General features: G+C 49.3%; 1 protein-coding gene across 1 annotated transcript in view; it reads left to right on the top strand.

Annotated features, from left to right (window-relative positions):
• Nucleotides 1-21,220, top strand: part of SETD1A (SET domain containing 1A, histone lysine methyltransferase) — a 960,878-nt gene that overhangs the window by 828,185 nt on the left and 111,473 nt on the right. The window contains exons 17-18 of the mRNA XM_086932054.1: nt 9,522-9,632; nt 10,252-10,371. Coding sequence (XP_086788180.1) covers nt 9,522-9,632; nt 10,252-10,371 — 231 coding nt within the window. The remainder of the gene's footprint in view (nt 1-9,521; nt 9,633-10,251; nt 10,372-21,220) is intronic.

The raw sequence follows: 21,220 nt of genomic DNA, 5'->3' as shown, positions 1-21,220 counted from the left end.
AGTCTGGGACTGCGGTCTTCCAACACCGCATGCCTCTTGGGCCGCTACACCCACTCTCTGTGGGATACGGTCGCGGAATTGCTGCCAGAGTGTCCGTTGGAGGTACGGGCCAAACTCGGCCAAGCCCTAGTGGAAGGCCGGGATGCAGCAAAATATTCTATCCGGTGTGGGCTGGATACCACCGACTCACTAGGTAGAGCGATGACAACGACAGTGGCGATTCGTCGCCACGCCTGGTTGAGGGCCGCCAACTTTTCGGCTGATGTCCAGAATGTACTGATGGACATGCCGTTTGATGGCCGTCGCCTTTTTGGCGACAAGGCAGACCATGCGCTTGAGCGCCTTAAGGACTCCAGGGCTACGGCCAAGTCCTTGGGCCTCTCGGCCCCGCGCCAGCAAACGGGTGCCTTTCGCTCCTTTCGTGGACAAGGAAGGGGCGCCCCCACACGTGCTGCCAGCCACGTACCGCAGGCTAACATCCAGCGCGGTGGCGGCTGTGGAAATCGCCATGTAGGAGGTCGGGGACAACGGCGAGGTCAGTCCACACCCTCCCCCGCAGCATCCGCCTCAAAACCCTCCTAGTCCGTGCTTTTCGGCCCATGTGACGCCAGTGGGGGGCAGGGTTCGCCATCACCACTCTCACTGGCGCACTGTCACGTCGGACAGGTGGGTGCTGCAAATCGTCCGAAGGGGCTACTCCCTCCCCTTCGAGACGACCCCTCAAGCCATGCCACCGCAACACCACCGCGTATCGGGGGATCATTTGCGGCTTCTGCAGTAGGAAGTTACGGCCCTCTTGGCCAAGGGGGCCATCAAGGGCGTTCCTGGGCCAGAAGTAGGATGTGGTTGCTACTCCCACTACTTTCTGGTACCCGAGAAGGGCAAAGGGGGCCTACGCCCTATCTTGGACCTACGGAACGTCAACGGCTTCCTCCGGAAGGAGAAGTTCAAAATGCTGACTCTGGCTCAGGTCTTAGTTGCCCTGGACCCAGGAGACTGGATGGTAGCGTTGGACTTGCAGGACGCTTATTTTCACATCCCCGTCCTGCCGGCCCACCGGCGCTTCCTGCGGTTCACGGTAGGCCACAAGCACTTTCAGTTTACCGTGCTCCCCTTCGGCCTTACCAGCGCCCCACGGGTGTTCACGAAGGTGATGGCGGTGGTCACAGCTCATCTGCGCAGGTTAGGGGTTTCAGTCTTCCCCTACCTCAACGACTGGTTGTTGAAGGCGGGCTCGCCCCAGACAGTCATCAGCCACCTCCAGACAACGGCAGACCTCCGGCACCAGCTGGGGTTTTCCATCAATGTGCCGAAGTCACACTTGTGTCCCTCTCAGAAGCTCCTCTTCATCGGAGCGGTTCTCGACTCGGCGCAGTTTCGGGTTTATCCTCCCGAAACGTGGGTTTGAGATATACAGGCGCTGATTCCAATCTTTCAGCCTTTATCCTGAGTCTGTCAGGTTGACGCTGCGGCTTCTGTCAAGTCAAGTCAAGTCAAATGATCTTTATTCGGAGTAGATACATCCATAAAAGTACATATACATTAAAAATAATCATAATTAAAACAGCGAGTACATTATATTAGGGCAATTAATAAAGGACAGTAGTGATTGGTACAAAAGTTGTGTAAAAGTTAAAAATATCATTTCATATAGAGCAGAGCCTCCACAGATCCATACATTAATATACAACCATCAAAAGTACAAAAAAGAAATTGTGCAAAGGATGCAGTTATACTGATTTCTTCAAAGTGGATCCATGGTAGCACGGGAGCGAACAGCAGCTTTAAGAAAGCTACTTACACAGAATATCTCCTCATCCGAACTTAACAATTGAAAGGTTTTCAATGCCAGATTAAAATCTCTAAATTCGTGTCTACGGCAATGCGGCATTAAGTATCGGGAGGTGTACAGCCTGTAAAAACCACAAAAAAAGAAGAAATGTACCAAGCTTTGTTTGCCACCCGCCATGCAAGGGCAATCCAACTTACCAAGATGTTTATTATATCCAAGTGGGAAATTTAACAGGTTCACAATGCTACCATCCCGGAACCGGAACAAAAGGCTCCTGTTCCATCTACCTAATGTAGTAAGCAGATATCTCTGCGGGGATGCTGATGAGCCAACATTGGATTCATGGAGGGTGGAGTACCTGATAATTGATGGTTTAAGGTATTCAGATCTTGCCCGTTCCACACCATAAAGGTTGTACAAGGCCCCCTTAATTATGTTCTTGTGAGAGCGGTCGATGGTGTTGGAAAAGGTAAATAAAGAACCATGCCCCACACTGCGGCTTCTGGGGCTGATGGCTTCCTGCATCCTTCTAGTGCATCACGCCTGTTGGCGGATGCAGGCTCTGCAGTGGGACCTGAAGTTTCAGTGGGCCCAGCATCAGGGCAACCTGTTCGACCATGTCCTGATCTCGGAGGGCACTGCGAGACAGCTGCAGTGGTGGCTCACGGACCATGATTGGGTCAGCAGCAGATCCCTCTCCCTTCCCCAACCAGAGCACGTAGTTGTGACGGACGCGTCCCTCCAGGGCTGGGGAGGCCACATGGGAGAGGTGGAGATCAGAGGCCTCTGATCTCTGGCGGAGTCCCGGCTCCATATCAACCTTTTGGAACTGCGGGCGATTCGTCTAGCACTGAAGGCATTCCTCCCCTCTGTCCGGGGGAGTGTAGTGCTGGCGTTCACGGACAACACCACCGCCATGTGGTACTGCAACAAACAGGGCGGGGTGGGGTCGTGGACTCTCTGCCAGGAGGCTCTGCGCCTTTGGCAGTGGCTGGAACATCGGGGTTAGACCCTGGTGGTTCAACACCTGGCAGGTTCTCTGAACGCCAGGGCAGACGAACTCAGCCGCCGGTGCATGATGGATCACGAATGGCGTCTGAACTCGGATGTGGCGCAAGGCCTCTTTCAGCAGTGGGCAGAGCCTTGGTTAGATCTATTCGCCACCGAAGAGAACGCGCAATGTCATCAGTTCTGCGCTTTGGAATTTCCAAGGCAGCACTCGCTCGGAGACGCTTTTCGTCGCGAGTGGAGTTGCGGTCTGTTGTACGCCTTTCCGCCTATACCACTTCTGCCCAGAGTGTTGAAGAAGATCAAGCGCAACCGGGCATAAGTCATCCTTGTGGCTCCGGACTGGGCACGAAGGTACTGGTATCCTGAGCTACTCGGTATGTCAGTCGATCCCCCGGTTCGTCTGCCTCTTCAGAGGACCTTCTGTCGCAGCAGCAGGGGACGTTCCTCCACCCGAACTTGTCCAGTCTCCACCTCCATGCTTGGAGATTGAGCGGCGACAGTTGAGGCCATTTGACTTGCCTCCTGAAGTATGTAACATCATTCTGGCAGCCAGGCGTCCCTCCACAAAGTCGGTATATGCCTGCAGGTGGAACAGATTTGTGGAATGGTGCACAGCAAAGGCTGTGGATCCTCTCTATGCCCCTCTTTCTGAGGTTTTTCTCTTCCTTCTTTCTCTTGCCCAGCAGGGCTCTGCTCTGGGCACTATCAAGGGCTACCTTTCTGCCCTTTCAGCCTTTCTAAGGCTGCCTGATCAACCTTCTTTGTTCAAGTCCCCTGTTGTTAATCGATTCCTGAAAGGCATCACACATACGTTTCCACCTGTTCCCTTCGTGATGCCTCAGTGGGACTTGAACCTGGTTCTTTCTTTTCTGATGTGCGCTCCCTTTGAGCCACTTCACAACTGTCCTATCCGCCTTCTTACCTTGAAGACTGCCTTCCTGGTTGCCATCACCTCTGCCAGGAGAATGAGTGAGCTCCAGGCTCTATCCTCTAAACCTCCTTTCCTTTCGGTCCATCCGGACAAGGTTGTGTTGAGGACAAGGCCCTCTTTCCTGCCCAAGGTAGTCACAGCCTTCCACATCGGGCAGTCCATCACCTTGCCCACCTTCTTTCCGCCTCCCTCGAAAGAGGAAAAGAGGCTCCACCGTCTGGACCCAAAACGTGCTCTCTTACTATCTGGATCGCACACGCCAGTTCCGGGTGGATGAACAACTCTTTGTTGGTTACGTGGGCGCTAAGAAGGGAAAGGCGGTGCACAAGCGGACCATCTCGCGGTGGATCATCTTGTGTATCCAGGCGTGTTACTCCTTGGCTAAGAAGGAGCCCCCTGTGGGACTAAGAGCTCATTCCACTCGGGCCACGGCGGCTACAACTGCCCTAGGCCGAGGAGTGCCCTTGCAGCTACGTGGACCTCGCTGCACACGTTTGCAACCATTAAGATAATGGGGTAACCCAGAAAGGTACAGGACCTAGGTATAACACGTTATTAGAAAACAATGGTCCAAGACCTCTATAATTTACAAACTGAATTCATCAGTGAATGTTAATTAATTAAACAAATTTAGGAGCGTATACACATTGATCAGCTCTGTCCAATAATGCATATGTTCATAAAACAATATAATAATATGGGCATAAAGATAATCAACAGTATCAATAAAGAGCAATATTTTTAATCCATTGCCTATCGGTCAGACAAAATCAAAAAATTCGTAGCTGCATTACAGTTCATAGTGGTTGCCCCAAGCGGAGCGTGCAACATAGCAAAGGGGTGCAAAAGGAATGTGTATGGTGGTTAGAAAGAAAAAGAATTCAAATAGATGGTGACATAAAATATCCCAATGGATTAAAAATATTGCTCTTTATTGATACTGTTGCTTATCTTTATGCCCATATCATTATTGTTTTATGAACATATGCATTATTGGACAGAGCTGATCAATGTGTATACGCTCCTAAATTTGTTTAATTAATGAACATTCACTGATGAATTCAGTTTGTAAATTATAGAGGTCTTGGACCATTGTTATCTAATAACGCACACGTTTGCAAGACACTATTGCCTGGACAGCCAAGTCCGGAGGGATGGCTTCTTTGGCCGTTCTGTCCTCCAGGACTTTCTGGTGTGATTATTGGTTCGCAGACCCACCACCGGGGTTGGTATTGCTGGGGTATCTATTCTAAGGTAAGGAATCTATCACTAACGTGTCTCTTTCAGATGCACAAGTTACTACTTGTGTAACGATATATCTGTAAGAGACATTAGTTAGTGATAGATTCCTTACCGACCCACCCCTCCTCCCCGTTCTGCGAACCGATATCTAGGGTTAAGGTCATCCCCTTTCAAGGCCCTAGTTTCAATGGCACCAGTGTTGGTTTTTAGCATAGCTCTGCGTTTCTGGCGCGGAAAAGCTGTGTCTAAGAACTGACGTCAGCACGCGGAGGCGGCGTCTTAAGTACTCCGACGACGTCATCATGACGCCGACGACGGACGCGGAGCCACAGACGACGCCTACTGACGCGCAAGGGTACTGCTACGCAAAACATTCCGGATCCATATTCTAAGGTAAGGAATCGATCACTAACTAATGTCTCTTACAGATATATCGTTACACAAGTAGTAACTTGTGCTTCTGGTGGATACTCTTTATCTACCTGCAGATTTCTCACAAATCACTTCCCTGTTTTCTGCTGGATGATTATGGGCCTCTAATAAGATTCCACTTTTTATGCTGCTGCACTATGTTTCATTACCCAGTATCACTCCCAACCTGCTGCTTTAGCTAGATCTGCTTGTCACTGGAGTGTCAACAATTCTGTGCATTGGCTTTTCTTCCAAGGTGCTCAATAGGTGTCTCATTCTGGCGAGAATTGAAGGACGGGCTGCTGCACTCCTTTCCTCTGTTCTCTCTCTTTTGGTTTCAGAGAAAGTAGGTATCAATTATTCTTATCATCCCATACTGAGCCAAGAGAGTGGGATACCAAATGATTGTGCACCGTAACATTTGTCCTCCGATCAAGCTTCCTCTTCGGAAGTACCTTCTGTCTCCACAAAAGGTCAGTTTCTTGTTCCCAAGTCTCCACAACTTATACCTCTGCGTGTGGAAATTGAGCAGCGTTGGGTATATGAATTAGATGTGCCTACCTAGCCAGATAACCTTCTATGAAGCCTATCTTTGTTGGGCCCTGGACACGTTTGTCACTTAGAGTGATGACCAAAACAAAGACTCCTCCCAAACTAAGCTTTCTAATGTCATTTTTATTATTTTACTAGCCCACCAATGCCTATCAATGGGCACATTGAAAGGCTTATTGTCATCCCTTTCAGCCTTCTTGTGTTTACCTGAGCAACAGTCATTGGGGTGATTTTTCTGAAATGTTTGGCCTAAGTTTCCTCTCCTCCCCACCACCATTGCCAATGTCAATATACGATTCGGATTTGCGATTGGGAAACCTCTAAGCTGGAGTGCACCCTTGCAAAACCATGTGGGACTTTCCCGTACCAACAGTTGCCTATTAGAAAAAAGGCAGGACTAACACACAGGACATAGAGATCTTGTGAGGGCTCCCACAGATGGTCGCCTTATCTTTTTAAGCCCCTTCCTTAATGTTCTGATATTTAGAAAGTTATTTGCTGAGTAATACTTCTAATCTTTGTCCCCTGTAGGCTGTGTGCATGCCCGCATGTGCATCCTACCTTCAACATGCGCCCTGTGTCTCTCCAAAAGCGCACACGCTACCCTGCACCGAGAGAGATCTAATCGGCCACTGCTTTAAAAAGAATTGCTGCTTTTTAATAGTCTGTTATTTTTATCTCTGAGTGCCGCCTGTTACTTGAAGCATTGTAAAGTTCTGACAAAATTAATTTCCCTGCAGAGCTTAAATGAAGACTAATATCACCTATGATTCCACCCTAAAATACGAACTTTGACCTATTAGGAGTTCTTTGGCGCTCTCAGAGGAACAAGATTAGAGTGAATATTGCTTCTAACCGCAGATTTCTCACCTCAGAATACGCCCTAGACACCAACCTGGTTCCAGAGCAAAGCCTTCTAGCAAACCCTCCAGCAAAGCTCCCATACACCAATATTGACACCATGCAGCTCCATGTTGACTCCGTACAGTGATGGAGCGGAGCCGCATATAAGCTGATATCAGTTCCTTTCTTTTTGCACCTTCCGACACGAATTTTTATTCTATTCTACGAATGTAGGAAACAGAAATTGGTCACCGACCTTCACAAGGTGTGTCTGTTGCTTGGGCTCGGGACAAGACTCAGATTTGTGTGACAAGTGTGCCCTTAAGCACACAACGGTAATTCAGGACCAAGAAGTCAAGTTGGACACTGCCGAACACAAGGAAAAGTTATTTTGTGGGTCCTGCTCCCAGCTGAGGGCATATACTTAATCCAGAGATCACTCCCATGAGAGTTCAACTTCATTATACTCTAGTAAATCAAAATGAAAGTGCAAACACAAAAAAGTGATCCTGGACTCAACTCCATCCTGCTACTTTGTGTCAAAAAAGAAGGCACAGTTTGACCCACTTAGAGCAGTTATGGGTCCATACAGACTCCGGTAAAGACTTCCACTCTGGCTCCACCATCTTCGCCTGTCCCTCCCTCTTCAACATTGGTACCAACGCTACTGGTGCTGGAAAAAGTTCTGGTGCTTATTCCACGGTCTGATACCAAAACGACTTCAGCCCCATTGTGACTGATGATGCGCTGCAGAATTCCTAAAGTGCAACTGGTCACCATATAGCCTGATTCTGATCCAGTGCCTTTACTAGGGAGGACGTGCCATCAGAGGCTTCACTCTGAAGTGGTGGATGCCCTCCTTGCTGGCAGACACCATTTCCTAAAGTCAATGTATGCCGAGCAGTCAAACAAATTTAGGAGCTTTTTAACCACATGAGTGACCCTTTGCAGTTCAAGCTTTCGGATGTTATTTAGCTTATTTTGTCTTAAGCCCACAAAGGCCTTACCGGGGGGCACTGTTGAATGTAATTTGCTGGCCCTTTCAGCCTTTTTACATTCACCGGATCAACAGTCCATCTTTAAGTCACCTGTGGTGATGAGGTTTATAAAAGGATTGACACACTTTTCCTCCTGGACCGTTTGTGATGCTACAGTGGGACCTACGTTTCCCATGTGCATGCCCTTCGAGCCAAAGCATAGCGGCTAGCTGCATCTGTTGACTTTGAAGACTATCTTCCTCAATATGATTACTGCAGCTCATCATAAGTGAGCATCGTTCACTTCAGTTGCGTCTGCCCTCAATCACCTTTCTTCTAGACAAACTGGTGTTAAGAACTCTGGCAACCTTCTTTCCTATAGTGACTTCTTTTCCAAGGTGCGCGATCACACCGCGTACGTTCTTTGCCCCTCCTCACCCCTTGAAAGAAGAAGAGGCTTCATTGGCTGGATCCCAAAAGGGCTTTAAGCTACTACGAACACCATCTGACAAATTAGCTTTAGGTGGGGTTCTCTGGTGCGATGAAAGTGAAGGTTGTGCAGAGGAGGATCCTGTTGAGGTGGCTAGTCTTCTCTATTAAGATCTGCTATAGCCCCTGGAAGGTTTGAGAGCCCATTCCACCAGCGCTAAGGCTGCTGCTACCACTGCATTACCAATCGGAGTGCCTGTCCTTGGCATCTGTTAGGCAGAGATATGGGCGTTCGTGCATATGTACGTGAAGCACTACTGCCTTGATCGCCAGGCCCAGCTGGAAGGACTTTTAGCCTGCTTGGTCCTACTTGACTTATGGGTCCAAGTCCACTTTACAGACCCTCTTCCTTGGGAGGTACTGTTTTGGTATCTATTTTAAGGTGAAGATTCTGCGGTTAGAGTTATCCATCAGAAGACCAAGTCACTTAATATTGGTAACACTAATTTCCGTAGATAATGCAGTTTACTGCAGATTCCTCATTGGCCTCTTACCTCCAAGTTCATAGAGTGGCATCTTTATAACAACCAAACAGGTCCCAAGTTAAGTATTTGTGCACTGGTACTACCATTTACTTTCCAGGTCATGGGGGTGCAGAAAGAGACAAGCAAGAAACTGACATCAGCATGCAGGGACCCTCTTGAATGCTGCTCAGCTCTGTCACTTTCGGGGGGTACGGAGTCAACACTGAACTGAGTGGCATGCAATGCTGTTACAGTAGAAAGGTTTTCTGGCTCTAGTGTGGCACATTAGGAGTATTCTAATCAGCGGAATCCATCATTGGAGTATCCACCAGAAAGAGTGTTACTGAATGTAAGTAACTTGTTCATTTATATTGCATAACAATTATAACTAAGACCTGTGGTGTAGTTGGAGCATGCATTTAGAGTTAGTGTAATAAGTGTTTTAACCGCTTAACCACGGCGGCAATTCCGCAGTGGTGCGGCGGTTTAGCGGAGTGGGCGGGGACACGGCGGCCAACAGACATCGAAGCACTACGGAGGTAGTGCTCGCGACAGCCGTTGGCCAACGAACGCATCGAAGGGGTTAAGGAGCCTTTTTAACAGCGTATTGCAATGCAAGGGAATACAGTAGCCTAATTTTTATAATTTGCGTGACTGAAAGTCAGTGTGCACATTTTAGCAGCGCGTTTATATTCTGGTTACTCCTTTAATTCATTTAAAGTGTTTTCACTGCTGTGTTTTAGTTGTGTATGATAATAATTCTCTGTTTCTGTCCTGTAATGCACACATTTTTATTTTCTGTGCCCCAGGGAACTAACCGTGTGTTATCGGAGCGCCGGTCAGAGCAGCGCAGGTTGTTGAGTGCCATCGGGTCATCAGCCTTACTGGACAGCGACCTCTTGAAACTGAATCAGCTGAAGGTAGGGCCTGCTATAGTCTCATTTTCAAGATGCCATCACTCTAGGAATTATTGGAGCTGATTAAGAGAATTTTTCCCCAGACCTAGAAAAATGATTTGGCATGCTATAAATATTGTAGTGTGCTATGCACCTTTCATTTGCTCGTGTGGGAGAAAGTTTGCCTGCCAAGTGAGTGTGTATGATTCTTTAAATCCTTTGTACATGTCATGTGTGGTTTGCAAAGACACTGGCTTTGGTGATCATGTGTGTATTTGGAGACAAACCTGCACTGTACCTGCTGGCTGGCTTGGGGAGGGGTGGGGGTGAGCTGTTGGAAGCTTGTATTGTGTCTAAACCAAGTGCACGTTCTGTGTATTTGGGGAGGGACTTGCATTGCCATGGCTGTCCTGTACCTGTTCTCTTTATGAAGGAGATCTTCATTTGCTTTCCTCTTACTATTGAGTACAGCTTTTGTATTGTTTCTTACACTTACCTAAAAAGCTCCATTTGAGGTCTTAGTGCTACCTCACAGAGATTCACATTTGAAGACTACAAATGACCATTGAACGGTTGTTCTTTACCGCATTCACCTTCTACCAGTTAATGCTTTTAAATGTGATTTCTGGTGATTTCTCTCCAGTTCCGTAAGAAGAAGTTGCGATTTGGACGGAGTCGTATCCATGAGTGGGGTCTCTTTGCCATGGAGCCCATTGCAGCTGATGAGATGGTGATCGAGTATGTGGGGCAAAATATCCGACAGGTATGACTCATTCCACCCTGAGAATCATAGAGTAAGCATAGCTTATCAGACCTGCAGTCACCTCAGAAAACTAAACTCTCTTCCAAACAGCATATCCTAAGGCAGAGCTTTCCAAACTGTGTCCCCACACAGTGTGTCGCGGGATGACTCCGGTATTATTGGGCACTTAGCACATAACTGCTGCTAATTAAGAGGCATTCCTTTGAAAGTGTCAGCAAACTCAGCCCCGCAGTAGCGCGGACTCCCCCACACTCTACTCTATGGGGGCCGGGAGATTCACAACAAAGCAGTAAATGGTCTTTTAAAAACCTGCGAAGTACTGAAGTGTGGCTTTGTGTGTGTCCAGGAAGCTGTCTCTGCCCAGGCTGAAACACACGTGGGGTGACAGGCAGAGGGTGACAGGCAGAGGGTGACAGACGGAGGGTGACAGACGGAGGGTGACAGACGGAGGGTGACAGACAGAGGGACGGAGACAGAGAGGGAGGGAGGGAGACAGAGAGGGAGGGAGGGAGACAGAGAGGGAGGGAGGGAGACAGAGAGGGAGGGAGGGAGACAGAGAGGGAGGGAGGGAGACAGAGAGGGAGGGAGACAGAGAGGGAGGGAGACAGAGAGGGAGGGAGACAGAGAGGGAGGGAGACAGGGAGAGAGACAGAGAGGGAGAGAGACAGAGAGGGAGGGAGACAGAGAGGGAGGGAGACAGAGAGGGAGGGAGACAGAGAGGGAGGGAGACAGAGAGGGAGGGAGACAGAGAGGGAGGGAGACAGAGAGGGAGGGAGAGAGGGAGGGAGACAGAGAGGGAGGGAGACAGAGAGGGAGGGAGACAGAGAGGGAGGGAGACAGACAGAGGGAGAGAGGGGGGGAAGAGGGAGAGAGAGAGGGGGAGGGAGACGGAGAGAGGGAGACTGAGAGAGAGGAAGGGAAACAGAGAGAAGTAAGGAGACATACAGACAGAGATAGAAACAGGGACAGACTGAGACAGAGGGAGACAGAGAGGGAGGGAGAGAGAGAGGGAAACAGAGGGTGACTGAGGGAGGGTGACTGAGGGAGGGTGACTGACTGAGGGAGGGTGACTGTGGGAGGGAGACTGTGGGAGGGAGACTGTGGGAGGGAGACTGTAGGAGGGAGACTGTGGGAGGGAGACAGACAGAGAGAGACAGTCAAGGGGAGACAGAGAGACTAAGGGGGCGACAGAGGGACGGAGACAGAGGGACGGAAACAGGGAGACATAGGACGACTGACAGAGGGAGGGAGACAGACAGAGGGAGGGAGACAGAGGGAGAGGGGGGGCAGAGGGCGAGAGAGAGAGAGAGGGAGAGACAGAGCGGGAGACAGGGCGACAGACAGAGGGAGGGAGACAGAGGGAGGGAGAGAGGGGGGCAGAGGGAGAGAGAGGGGCAGAGAGAGGGAGAGACAGAGGGAGGTAGACAGACAGAGGGAGTGGGAGACAGACAGAGAGGCAGAGGGACGGAAACAGGGTGACAGAGAGCTGGAGACAGAGGACGACAGACAGAGGGAGACAGACAGACTGAGACAGACAAGAGGGAGACAGACAGAGGGAGGGAGACAGAGGGGGGCAGAGGGAGTGAGAGAGAGAGAGAGGAAGGGAGACAGACAGAGAGACAGAGATAGAAACAGAGACAGGAACAGACAGATAGAGGCAGAGACAGGGACAGACTGAGACAGAGAGGGAGAGGGAGGGAGACAGGTAGAGAGAGGGAGACAGGTAGAGAGAGGGAGACAGGTAGAGAGAGGGAGACAGATAGAGAGAGGGAGACAGATAGAGAGAGGGAGACCGGTAGAGAGAGGGAGACCGGTAGAGAGAGGGAGACAGAGGGTGACGGAGGGAGACAGAGGGAGACAGAGAGAGACAGCCAGGGGGAGACAGACAGAGGGAGGGAGAGGGAGACAGAGGGGCGGGAGATAGATGGAGGGATACTGAGAGAGACAGACAGAGAGGGAGGGAGACAGAGGAACTGAGACAGAGGGAGACAGAGAGCGGGAGTCAGAGGGCGACAGACAGAGGGAGGGAGACAGAGTGAGAGAGACAGAGGGAGTGGGAGACAGACAGGGAGGGAGAAAGAGGGACGGAAACAGGGAGACAGAGCGGGGTACAGAGGGCGACAGACAGAGGGAGGGAGACAGACAGAGGGAGACAGACAAAGGAAGACAGAGGGAGTGGGAGACAGTCGGAGACCGAGGGAGTGGGAGGAAGTCAGGGGGAGACAGAGGGAAGGAGAGGGAGGGAGACAGAGGGAGAGAGAGAGGGTGACAGCAATGGAGACAGGGGCGGAAACAGAGGAAGACAGAGAGGGAGGGAGGGTGACGGGGAGCGAGACAGACAGAGGGAGAGAGAGGGAGGGAGGGAGACAGAGAGGGAGGGAGGGAGACAGGGAGGGAGGGAGACAGAGAGGGAGGGAGGGAGACAGAGAGGGAGGGAGGAAGACAGAGAGGGAGGGAGACAGAGAGGGAGGGAGACAGAGAGGGAGGGAGACAGAGAGGGAGGGAGACAGAGAGGGAGGGAGACAGAGAGGGAGGGAGACAGAGAGGGAGGGAGACAGAGAGGGAGGGGAGACAGAGAGGGAGGGAGACAGAGAGGGAGGGAGACCGAACAAGAGGAAGACAGACAAGAGGGAGCGAGACAGAGGGAGAGAGGGGGGAAGAGGGAGAGGAGAGAGGGGGAGGGAGACGGAGAGAGGGAGACATGAGAGAGAGGAAGGGAAACAGAGAGAGGTAAGGAGACATACAGACAGAGATAGAAACAGGGACAGACTGAGACAGAGGGAGACAGAGAGGGAGGGGAGAGAGAGAGGGAAACAGAGGGTGACTGAGGGAGGGTGACTGAGGGAGGGTGACTGAGGGAGGGTGACTGAGGGAGGGTGACTGAGGGAGGGTGACTGAGGGAGGGTGACTGAGGGAGGGTGACTGTGGGAGGGTGACTGTGGGAGGGAGACTGTGGGAGGGAGACTGTGGGAGGGAGACTGTGGGAGGGAGACAGACAGAGAGAGACAGTCAAGGGGAGACAGAGAGAGACTAAGGGGGCGACAGAGGGACGGAGACAGAGGGACGGAAACAGGGAGACATAGGACGACTGACAGAGGGAGGGAGACAGAGGGAGGGAGGGGGGCAGAGGGAGAGAGAGAGAGGGAGACGGACAGAGCGGGAGACAGAGGGCGACAGACAGAGGGAGGGAGACAGACAGAGGGAGGGAGACAGAGGGAGAGGGGGGCAGAGGGCGAGAGAGAGAGAGAGGGAGAGACAGAGCGGGAGACAGGGCGACAGACAGAGGGAGGGAGAGAGGGGGGCAGAGGGAGAGAGAGGGGCAGAGAGAGGGAGAGACAGAGGGAGGTAGACAGACAGAGGGAGTGGGAGACAGACAGAGAGGCAGAGGGACGGAAACAGGGTGACAGAGAGCTGGAGACAGAGGACGACAGACAGAGGACGACAGACAGAGGGAGACAGACAGACTGAGACAGACAAGAGGGAGACAGACAGAGGGGGCAGAGGGAGTGAGAGAGAGAGAGAGGAAGGGAGACAGACAGAGAGACAGAGATAGAAACAGAGACAGGAACAGACAGATAGAGGCAGAGACAGGGACAGACTGAGACAGAGAGGGAGAGGGAGGGAGACAGGTAGAGAGAGGGAGACAGGTAGAGAGAGGGAGACAGGTAGAGAGAGGGAGACAGATAGAGAGAGGGAGACAGATAGAGAGAGGGAGACAGATAGAGAGAGGGAGACCGGTAGAGAGAGGGAGACCGGTAGAGAGAGGGAGACCGGTAGAGAGAGGGAGACAGAGGGTGACTGAGGGAGGGAGACAGAGAGAGACAGCCAGGGGGAGACAGACAGAGGGAGGGAGAGGGAGACAGAGGGCGGGAGATAGATGGAGGGATACTGAGAGAGACAGACAGAGAGGGAGGGAGACAGAGGAACTGAGACAGAGGGAGACAGAGAGCGGGAGTCAGAGGGCGACAGACAGGGAGGGAGACAGAGTGAGAGAGACAGAGGGAGTGGGAGACAGACAGGGAGGGAGAAAGAGGGACGGAAACAGGGAGACAGAGCGGGGTACAGAGGGCGACAGACAGAGGGAGACAGACAAAGGAAGACAGAGGGAGTGGGAGACAGTCGGAGACAGAGGGAGTGGGAGGAAGTCAGGGGGAGACAGAGGGAAGGAGAGGGAGGGAGACAGAGGGAGAGAGAGAGGGTGACAGCAATGGAGACAGGGACGGAAACAGAGGAAGACAGAGGGAGGAGGGTGACGGGGAGCGAGACAGACAGAGGGAGAGAGAGGGAGGGAGACAGACAGAGGGAGTGAGAGACCTCCCCCCCCCCCCCCCCCCCCCCCCCCGAACCACCCTAGGTGGTTCGCGCTCGCTCGCAATGATCGCTCGCTACACTGCCTTACTGTGTCACAAAATGATGCATCTCCAAAAAGTGTGTCGCCAACATGAAAAGTTTGGAAAGCTGTGTTCTAAGGTAATTCACCGAGGCCTCACACTAGCCCTTAATGTGGTTGTCCTACATTCTCAGGCATACAAAGCCCAGCATTTTTTATGTTATCACATATCAGTAAGATAACTGTGTATCAAAATGTATGAAATAATATTGCCAGTGTCATTCAACATTTTGTAGACCGTATTTTGTTTCTGCCATTCTGTGTCTTGCCTCTTGCTTTACCATTTCTTGCCAAATTATGTACAGTGTTAGTTGGTCAAGAGCGGGCTGACTATAGCACTTTGTGAAACATGTTGGCCATCTTGACTTGTTTTCCATTTGTCTGCTATTACCTTGATTTATTTACAACAAGGGGTGGTGAGGGACAGAGTCTCTGAATTAAGCAGAAAGCTCTCACCCAGTCAAGAGATCAGGGCTAGATCCAACACCGTTTTTTAGCTCACTGCACCATCCCAGTTTCAGAACCTGGCTGTATGCAAATTAGTCTGTTCCTGTCCCAGTGCATGATGGGAACAGGGCAAACCAAACTACAAAAGCCAATTCTTACACTGGGAAGGAAACAAGCTCCCGGGGACCGGTTTCTGGCATTACAGCCGTCTTCGGCCCGGTTTGCTTGAATCCTGATGGTGCAATGAGCAAGGGTCTCACATCTGAGAATACCCTTCCACGCTTAGGGTGGACAAAAATATTTACAACAAGGGGTGGTGAGGGACATGGAAATAATATTGCCAGTGTCATTCAACATTTTGTAGACCGTATTTTGTTTCTGCCATTCTGTGTCTTGCCTCTTGCTTTACCATTTCTTGCCAAATTATGTACAGTGTTAGTTGGTCAAGGGCGGGCTGACTATAGCACTTTGTGAAACATGTTGGCCATCTTGACTTGTTTTCCATTTGTCTGCTATTACCTTGATTTAGGTAGTTATACGTGAAACTCCTTTGGGCGCACTGGAATCGAAAACTTTGAAAACACTATCCCGTGGCGATTGGCTCCAACTTGACGCCTGGGTCCCACTGAATGACATCATCAGATACATATAGATGCTGACCTGATGTAATTTCCTTTTTTTCAACATTTTTGGATGCAGATATAGAGTAGCTCCTGATGTAATATTTTCCCCCCACAATTCCAAATTTTTTGCACTTTGCAGAGGTCATTCCACCCAAAAAAAAAGTAGAGTGTCAAATCTTGTAGCTCATATCAGGCACAGATGTCCATTTTGGGCACCCACAACGTAGACTGTGGTGCATGGTAATGAAACACAACATGAAGTAATGCGGCCAGCACTGCTCGTACACTGCAAGTTCATTAAGCTGCAGAAGCTAAAGGGGCAGGTGAGCGACAACTGTTGGCTCATCGTCAATCCTAGTCCTGGTCCAAATCCTTAACCAGAAAGTGATTGAAGCATGCATTGTTGAGAGATAAGACAAAGAAACACAATGGGAACCACTATAGGAGGGATTCCTCAGCATCCAGGCATTGATCCAGCTCTAGGAGTAGGTCTCCAGGTGTACATTATCGTTCCACTGACTCAAGCTTTGCTGTCTTTGCCAGCACCAGAGCAGCTGGCTATCCCCTGTGTCACCCCCTACACCTTTGCTTCTAGCCCAAACTCATGGCTTGGTATTGCCATTGGCATGCCAAGGGTTCTCTCTTCCTGGCTCTGACCCAATGCAAGTTCTGGCCTTCACCCAAGCTGCATTGGCAGTATCCTGCCCTCTCTGGTTCCTTCTAGCATCCCTTTGGCTCCCACGAAAACCTTAAAGCCTCCAGTTGGACTTTTGCCTGTAGGTGTTTACTCTGAACCATTTGACCCCAGACAACATACCTCTGGCATCGTTCTGGCTGGTGCCAGCCAACCACTGAAGGCCTCGCCAGTGGTGCCTCTGCCGCCGTCTGTACTGGTATTGTATGTTATGCCTTCACCAGCGTTGGATACCCACCTGAAGACTACGGCCATCCTCATGCACTTTTTGAGGAAGATACAGAGGATGGTAGAGGATTCCCTGTACAAAGAGGGATCTCAGGTACACGCCTTTGTCCAGAGAGTATTTCCACTGGATGAATTATATGTTCGAGGCAAATGACCTGTATGTTATATACTTGTGCATAGATCGCCATCTGGTGTTGAGCTTGGATGTTTGCAGTTTGATTTTGTCTTGGAAGACGTCTTTGTAGTCACAAAGTAGGTGACTCCTCCCTAGGGTGATAGTGCGCATGGGCATCGACTCCATCTCCAGATTGTTTTTTTCTGCGATCGGATTCGGATGTGATTAGCTGCGCTCCGGGTCGGTGTCCTTCTCGAAGCCTCTTCGACGCGCCGTCTCTCACCATTCAACTGTATTGTCTTGATCGCTTTTCCTTTTCGATGCACATCTTCGAAAATATAAATTAATCGACCTAGATCTTCAACACTGGCCGTTGGGCCTAACCATGCATATCACGCCAGCAGTCAATGGAAAGAACTCCTTTAAAAAAAATGCATCGAGTGCGGCGTGATGTTCCCACACACGGACTTGAACCAGGTTTGTAATCTCTTCCTCTCCCCGGAGCACGAGGACAAGAACTGCGAGGCCTGTGCATCTTTCAGGTCGAAGAAAACCATCCATGACAGGTCGGGCTCAACGTCACAAAATGTCCTGCAAAAGCAGCTCGGTTCCGGACATCTCTGGAGCAGATCCTGAAGCTAACAAGCTGGTAAAGGAGAGATCTCCGTCTCCGAAGCAGACGACTCCGACATCGAAGATGAGACAGTCTCATCAGCTCAGCGGTCCGTGAGTACCTTGACCCCTCTTCTACCCAACCCCAAACAAAAGGCTACGGTAACACCTTCGTCCTTAGGCTCAGGTTGACACCGGCAACACATTTCAGACGCCCGCCCTCGGGCCTGGCTATGAAACCGAAAGAAAAGCCTTCGGGCTCGAGCCAACCCCGTTCCGGTGCCGACAAGTCATCTTCGGCACCAAAACCAAAGATGTGCCACACCCTTCTTCCTCAGCACCGAAAACAACCTTGACGCCGAAGCCCTCAGCGTCGAAACAAACAAAAGACAAACATTCATAGCCGAAAAAACCTTTGGACCCGAATAAACCTTCAGAACCGAAAAAGGTCTTGGAGCCACAAACTCCTATACCGAAAGCTAAAGAGTCCAAGACCCCGAAGAAAGCTTCAGAAACAAAGGCAAAACAACATTCTGACCCTAAACCTTCAGCACCAAAAAAGGATAGTGTATCCAAACAACAGTCTGAGCCAGATTTTTCGTATCCAAAGCAAAATACACTACACATTGACCCAGATACCGGTCACGTTGTCGCCAAGCCTCCTAAAAAGAGGATATTGGACACTTCACCAGACTCTGAAATACCCATTAAACAGAGAGAAATGGGCACCAATACTTTTCCAGCTTCCTCTCCTTCTCCAGCTGATCCTGATTTGTTAATTTCTACAGATCACTCCCCACAACATACATTTTCACCTCAACCACAGGAGGATGAAGATGATTATAATGAGGGGGTTGGGAACGGAGATCCAGATAATGATGACGCACATACCATCCCACACGATGTAGATCCTTGGGATGATTATAATAGCAGATCCAGATCCACACAATGACCCGGACCTCTATCACTCTAGGCCATCACCACCAGATGATAATATTGAGTTTGCACAACTAATTAATAGGGCTGCTCAATACCACAGGGTACAATTACATTCTGATCCCTTGGAGGAAGACTTTTTATTGGAAACATTTGCACCCACACAAGTCCACACACACCCTACCAATGCTAAAACATGCACCAGAAGTGTTTAAAGACCCTGTTAGAGCCAGGATCCTGAACACCAGGGTGGACATAAAATAAAAGGCCGCTCCCAATGACCCAGTGTACATCAGAGATCTGAAAGAAACAGGTTAGCATTAGATTCCTTACCTTAGAATATCCCCAGGGAAAGTGTTATTAATGGATCAGACATTCTGGCTTTGCAAGAAACCTGGTCCACTGGTCCAGTGTTTTTAAGTGGGTATAGAAGTTTCTTCACTCCGGCTGTGGGGGGTCAATATAGGAGAGCAAAGGGAGGTTTAATTACGTTCCTCTCAAATCGGCTCAAGTATGAGCAGGTACATGTTATGTCAAAATCTAGTTACTATCAAGTAATTATGTTAAACAATAAGGGAATTAATTTTGTTCTCATAAATTTTTATAATAATATCCCTAAAAATGAAATCCTTAGCACCTTAAAAATGCTGAGGGAGGATATACAACATGAAATTGATAAAAAGGACAGGGAGGTAGCAATTTTATTGGGGGGGGGGGGGGGGGGGGGGTTTAATTGTCCACTCTGTAAAAAGGGCAAACAAGGCATCTGCGGCCTAATGTTAGAGCAGGACATCAATTTAACGCACTTCGATCATTCTCTGATGGGGGGGATACATTAAATGAAATATTGTTTATGTATTGGGATATGCCAATGAAATTGCCCAAAAACCAACCCCTTTTGCCCCCACATTTATAGGTAGAAGGGTATTTACCACAATTGATTTTATTATTTCCTCAAATAGCTATAGCCACAAGATTAAGGGGTTAAAGATTATGGAGGTACCATTAAGTGACCATCTGCCTTCAAATAATGGAGGTTGACAACCCATTTCTTGAGCAGCATGATGATATGCACCCCTTATGTACAGTCTCTGATGTGGTACTTGGGAGACAGAATGGGTATTCTCTAAAATGGGGAAAGGTGGTCCCAGAAATGTTCCTAGGAAAATTGTTGAACATCTGTTCGGATAGCTTTGCAATTTGCCTGAACGAGCAGTCTAATAGCGAACAGATTATAGAGCATTTCAACATTATAGCTTCCACAATCAGAAACAGCTTGTGTGTGGAGGCAAAAAACAGGGTGAAGGGTAATAAAAGTTGGTTTGACAAAGCATGTACAAGGGCACTAACTGATTTGAAACACGCTATTCATAGGACACCCCGATATCCCCTACAAATAAGAGCCTTTAGGAAAATATATAATGAGGTCTTAAAGAATAGGAAAGATGTAATAAAAAAGGAGGCCCTAGAAGCTTTATGTGCAGCGTCACAGTCCAAGGATGTATCTGCTTTTTGGAGGGCCGTAAATGCCCCCCTTCTCTATGACAACTGCAAGCCACGAATAGAGATTGCTATCGCTGAGGAGGGTTGGGTGGAACATTTTTCTAACCTTTATAGGTGCCAAGATGATAGTCCTACAATAGGTCCTATTACAATGGGTAATATAGGGGCAGGGGATGAGAAATTGGTGATAACTCTAGAGGAAGTCATGTCGGGTTTGAAAGCAACTAAAGGAGGCAAGGCCGCAGGTCCTGATGGGATCCCAGCAGATCTATATAAAGCCAATAGCGAGATCTGGGGCCCCATGCTATTGCAACTTTTTAATGCAGCACTAGCAAGCGGGTTGAACCCGTCTTGGTTTACCTCGGTCATTGTACCGATATACAAGAAGGGAGACAGGCAAAACTGCGCATGCTATAGACCAATCTCCCTCTTGGACTCTTCTATAAAAATCCTTGGCAGAGTTATCTTTGCAAGACTCCAAAGTTGGGCCGAAGACAATGAGATAATGAGTGACCTACAGTTTGGATTTCAGAAGGGCATAGGAACAATCGAACAATGTTTAAATTTAATGATTGTTCAACAAAAATATACTAGGGTAAAAGGAGAACGCCTGTACCTTACGTTTGTTGACCTTACGTCGGCGTTCTACTGCGTGTCACATGCGAAATTGTGGGAAATTTTAAAAGGGTTGGGCGTGGAACTTCCAATCATTTGCTTCTTAAGAGAATTACATGCGGGAGCTACGGCATTGGTTCGTTATGGAAAGGGGGGCGAATGTACCAGAAAATTTGGTGTTGGTCGAGGAGTACGCCAGGGGTGTGTCCTGGCTCCTTTTTTATTTCTGGTTTACATTAATGGACTTGAGCGGCATCTGCTACAAGAGTGCAGGGATATGCCTAGGGTTGGTAAGAGATCAATCCCTGCACTCTTGTATGCAGATGATGCAGTCCTGATGGCACGGTCCCCCCTGGCCCTTCAAAATTTGATCACATCATTTGAGAAGTTCATGATGAGTCTAGATTTAAAAATTAATTGCAGTAAAACCTTCTCCATTAACTGTGGTAAAAGAACCGGAAAGCAGATGAGAAGAATGTTCATAAATAACGTTCCCTTGGAAAACACCTCTTCTTTTCCTTATTTTGGCATTTTGTTCCATGATTCGGGGGTTTGGACAAGTGCAGTAAAGTCCAGAACTCTTTTGTTCCTAAAAACAATAATGGCCTTAAAGAATTTTATAAACAAGCTGGGTAAAAAGCCGATAGGAGAAATCCTAACTATATATAATGCCACGTGTAGATCGG

The sequence above is a fragment of the Lissotriton vulgaris genome, chromosome 7, assembly GCF_964263255.1.
Source record: "Lissotriton vulgaris chromosome 7, aLisVul1.2, whole genome shotgun sequence".
In the NCBI taxonomy this organism is placed as follows: Eukaryota; Metazoa; Chordata; class Amphibia; order Caudata; family Salamandridae; genus Lissotriton; species Lissotriton vulgaris.
This window is presented reverse-complemented; position numbering and strand designations above follow the sequence as displayed.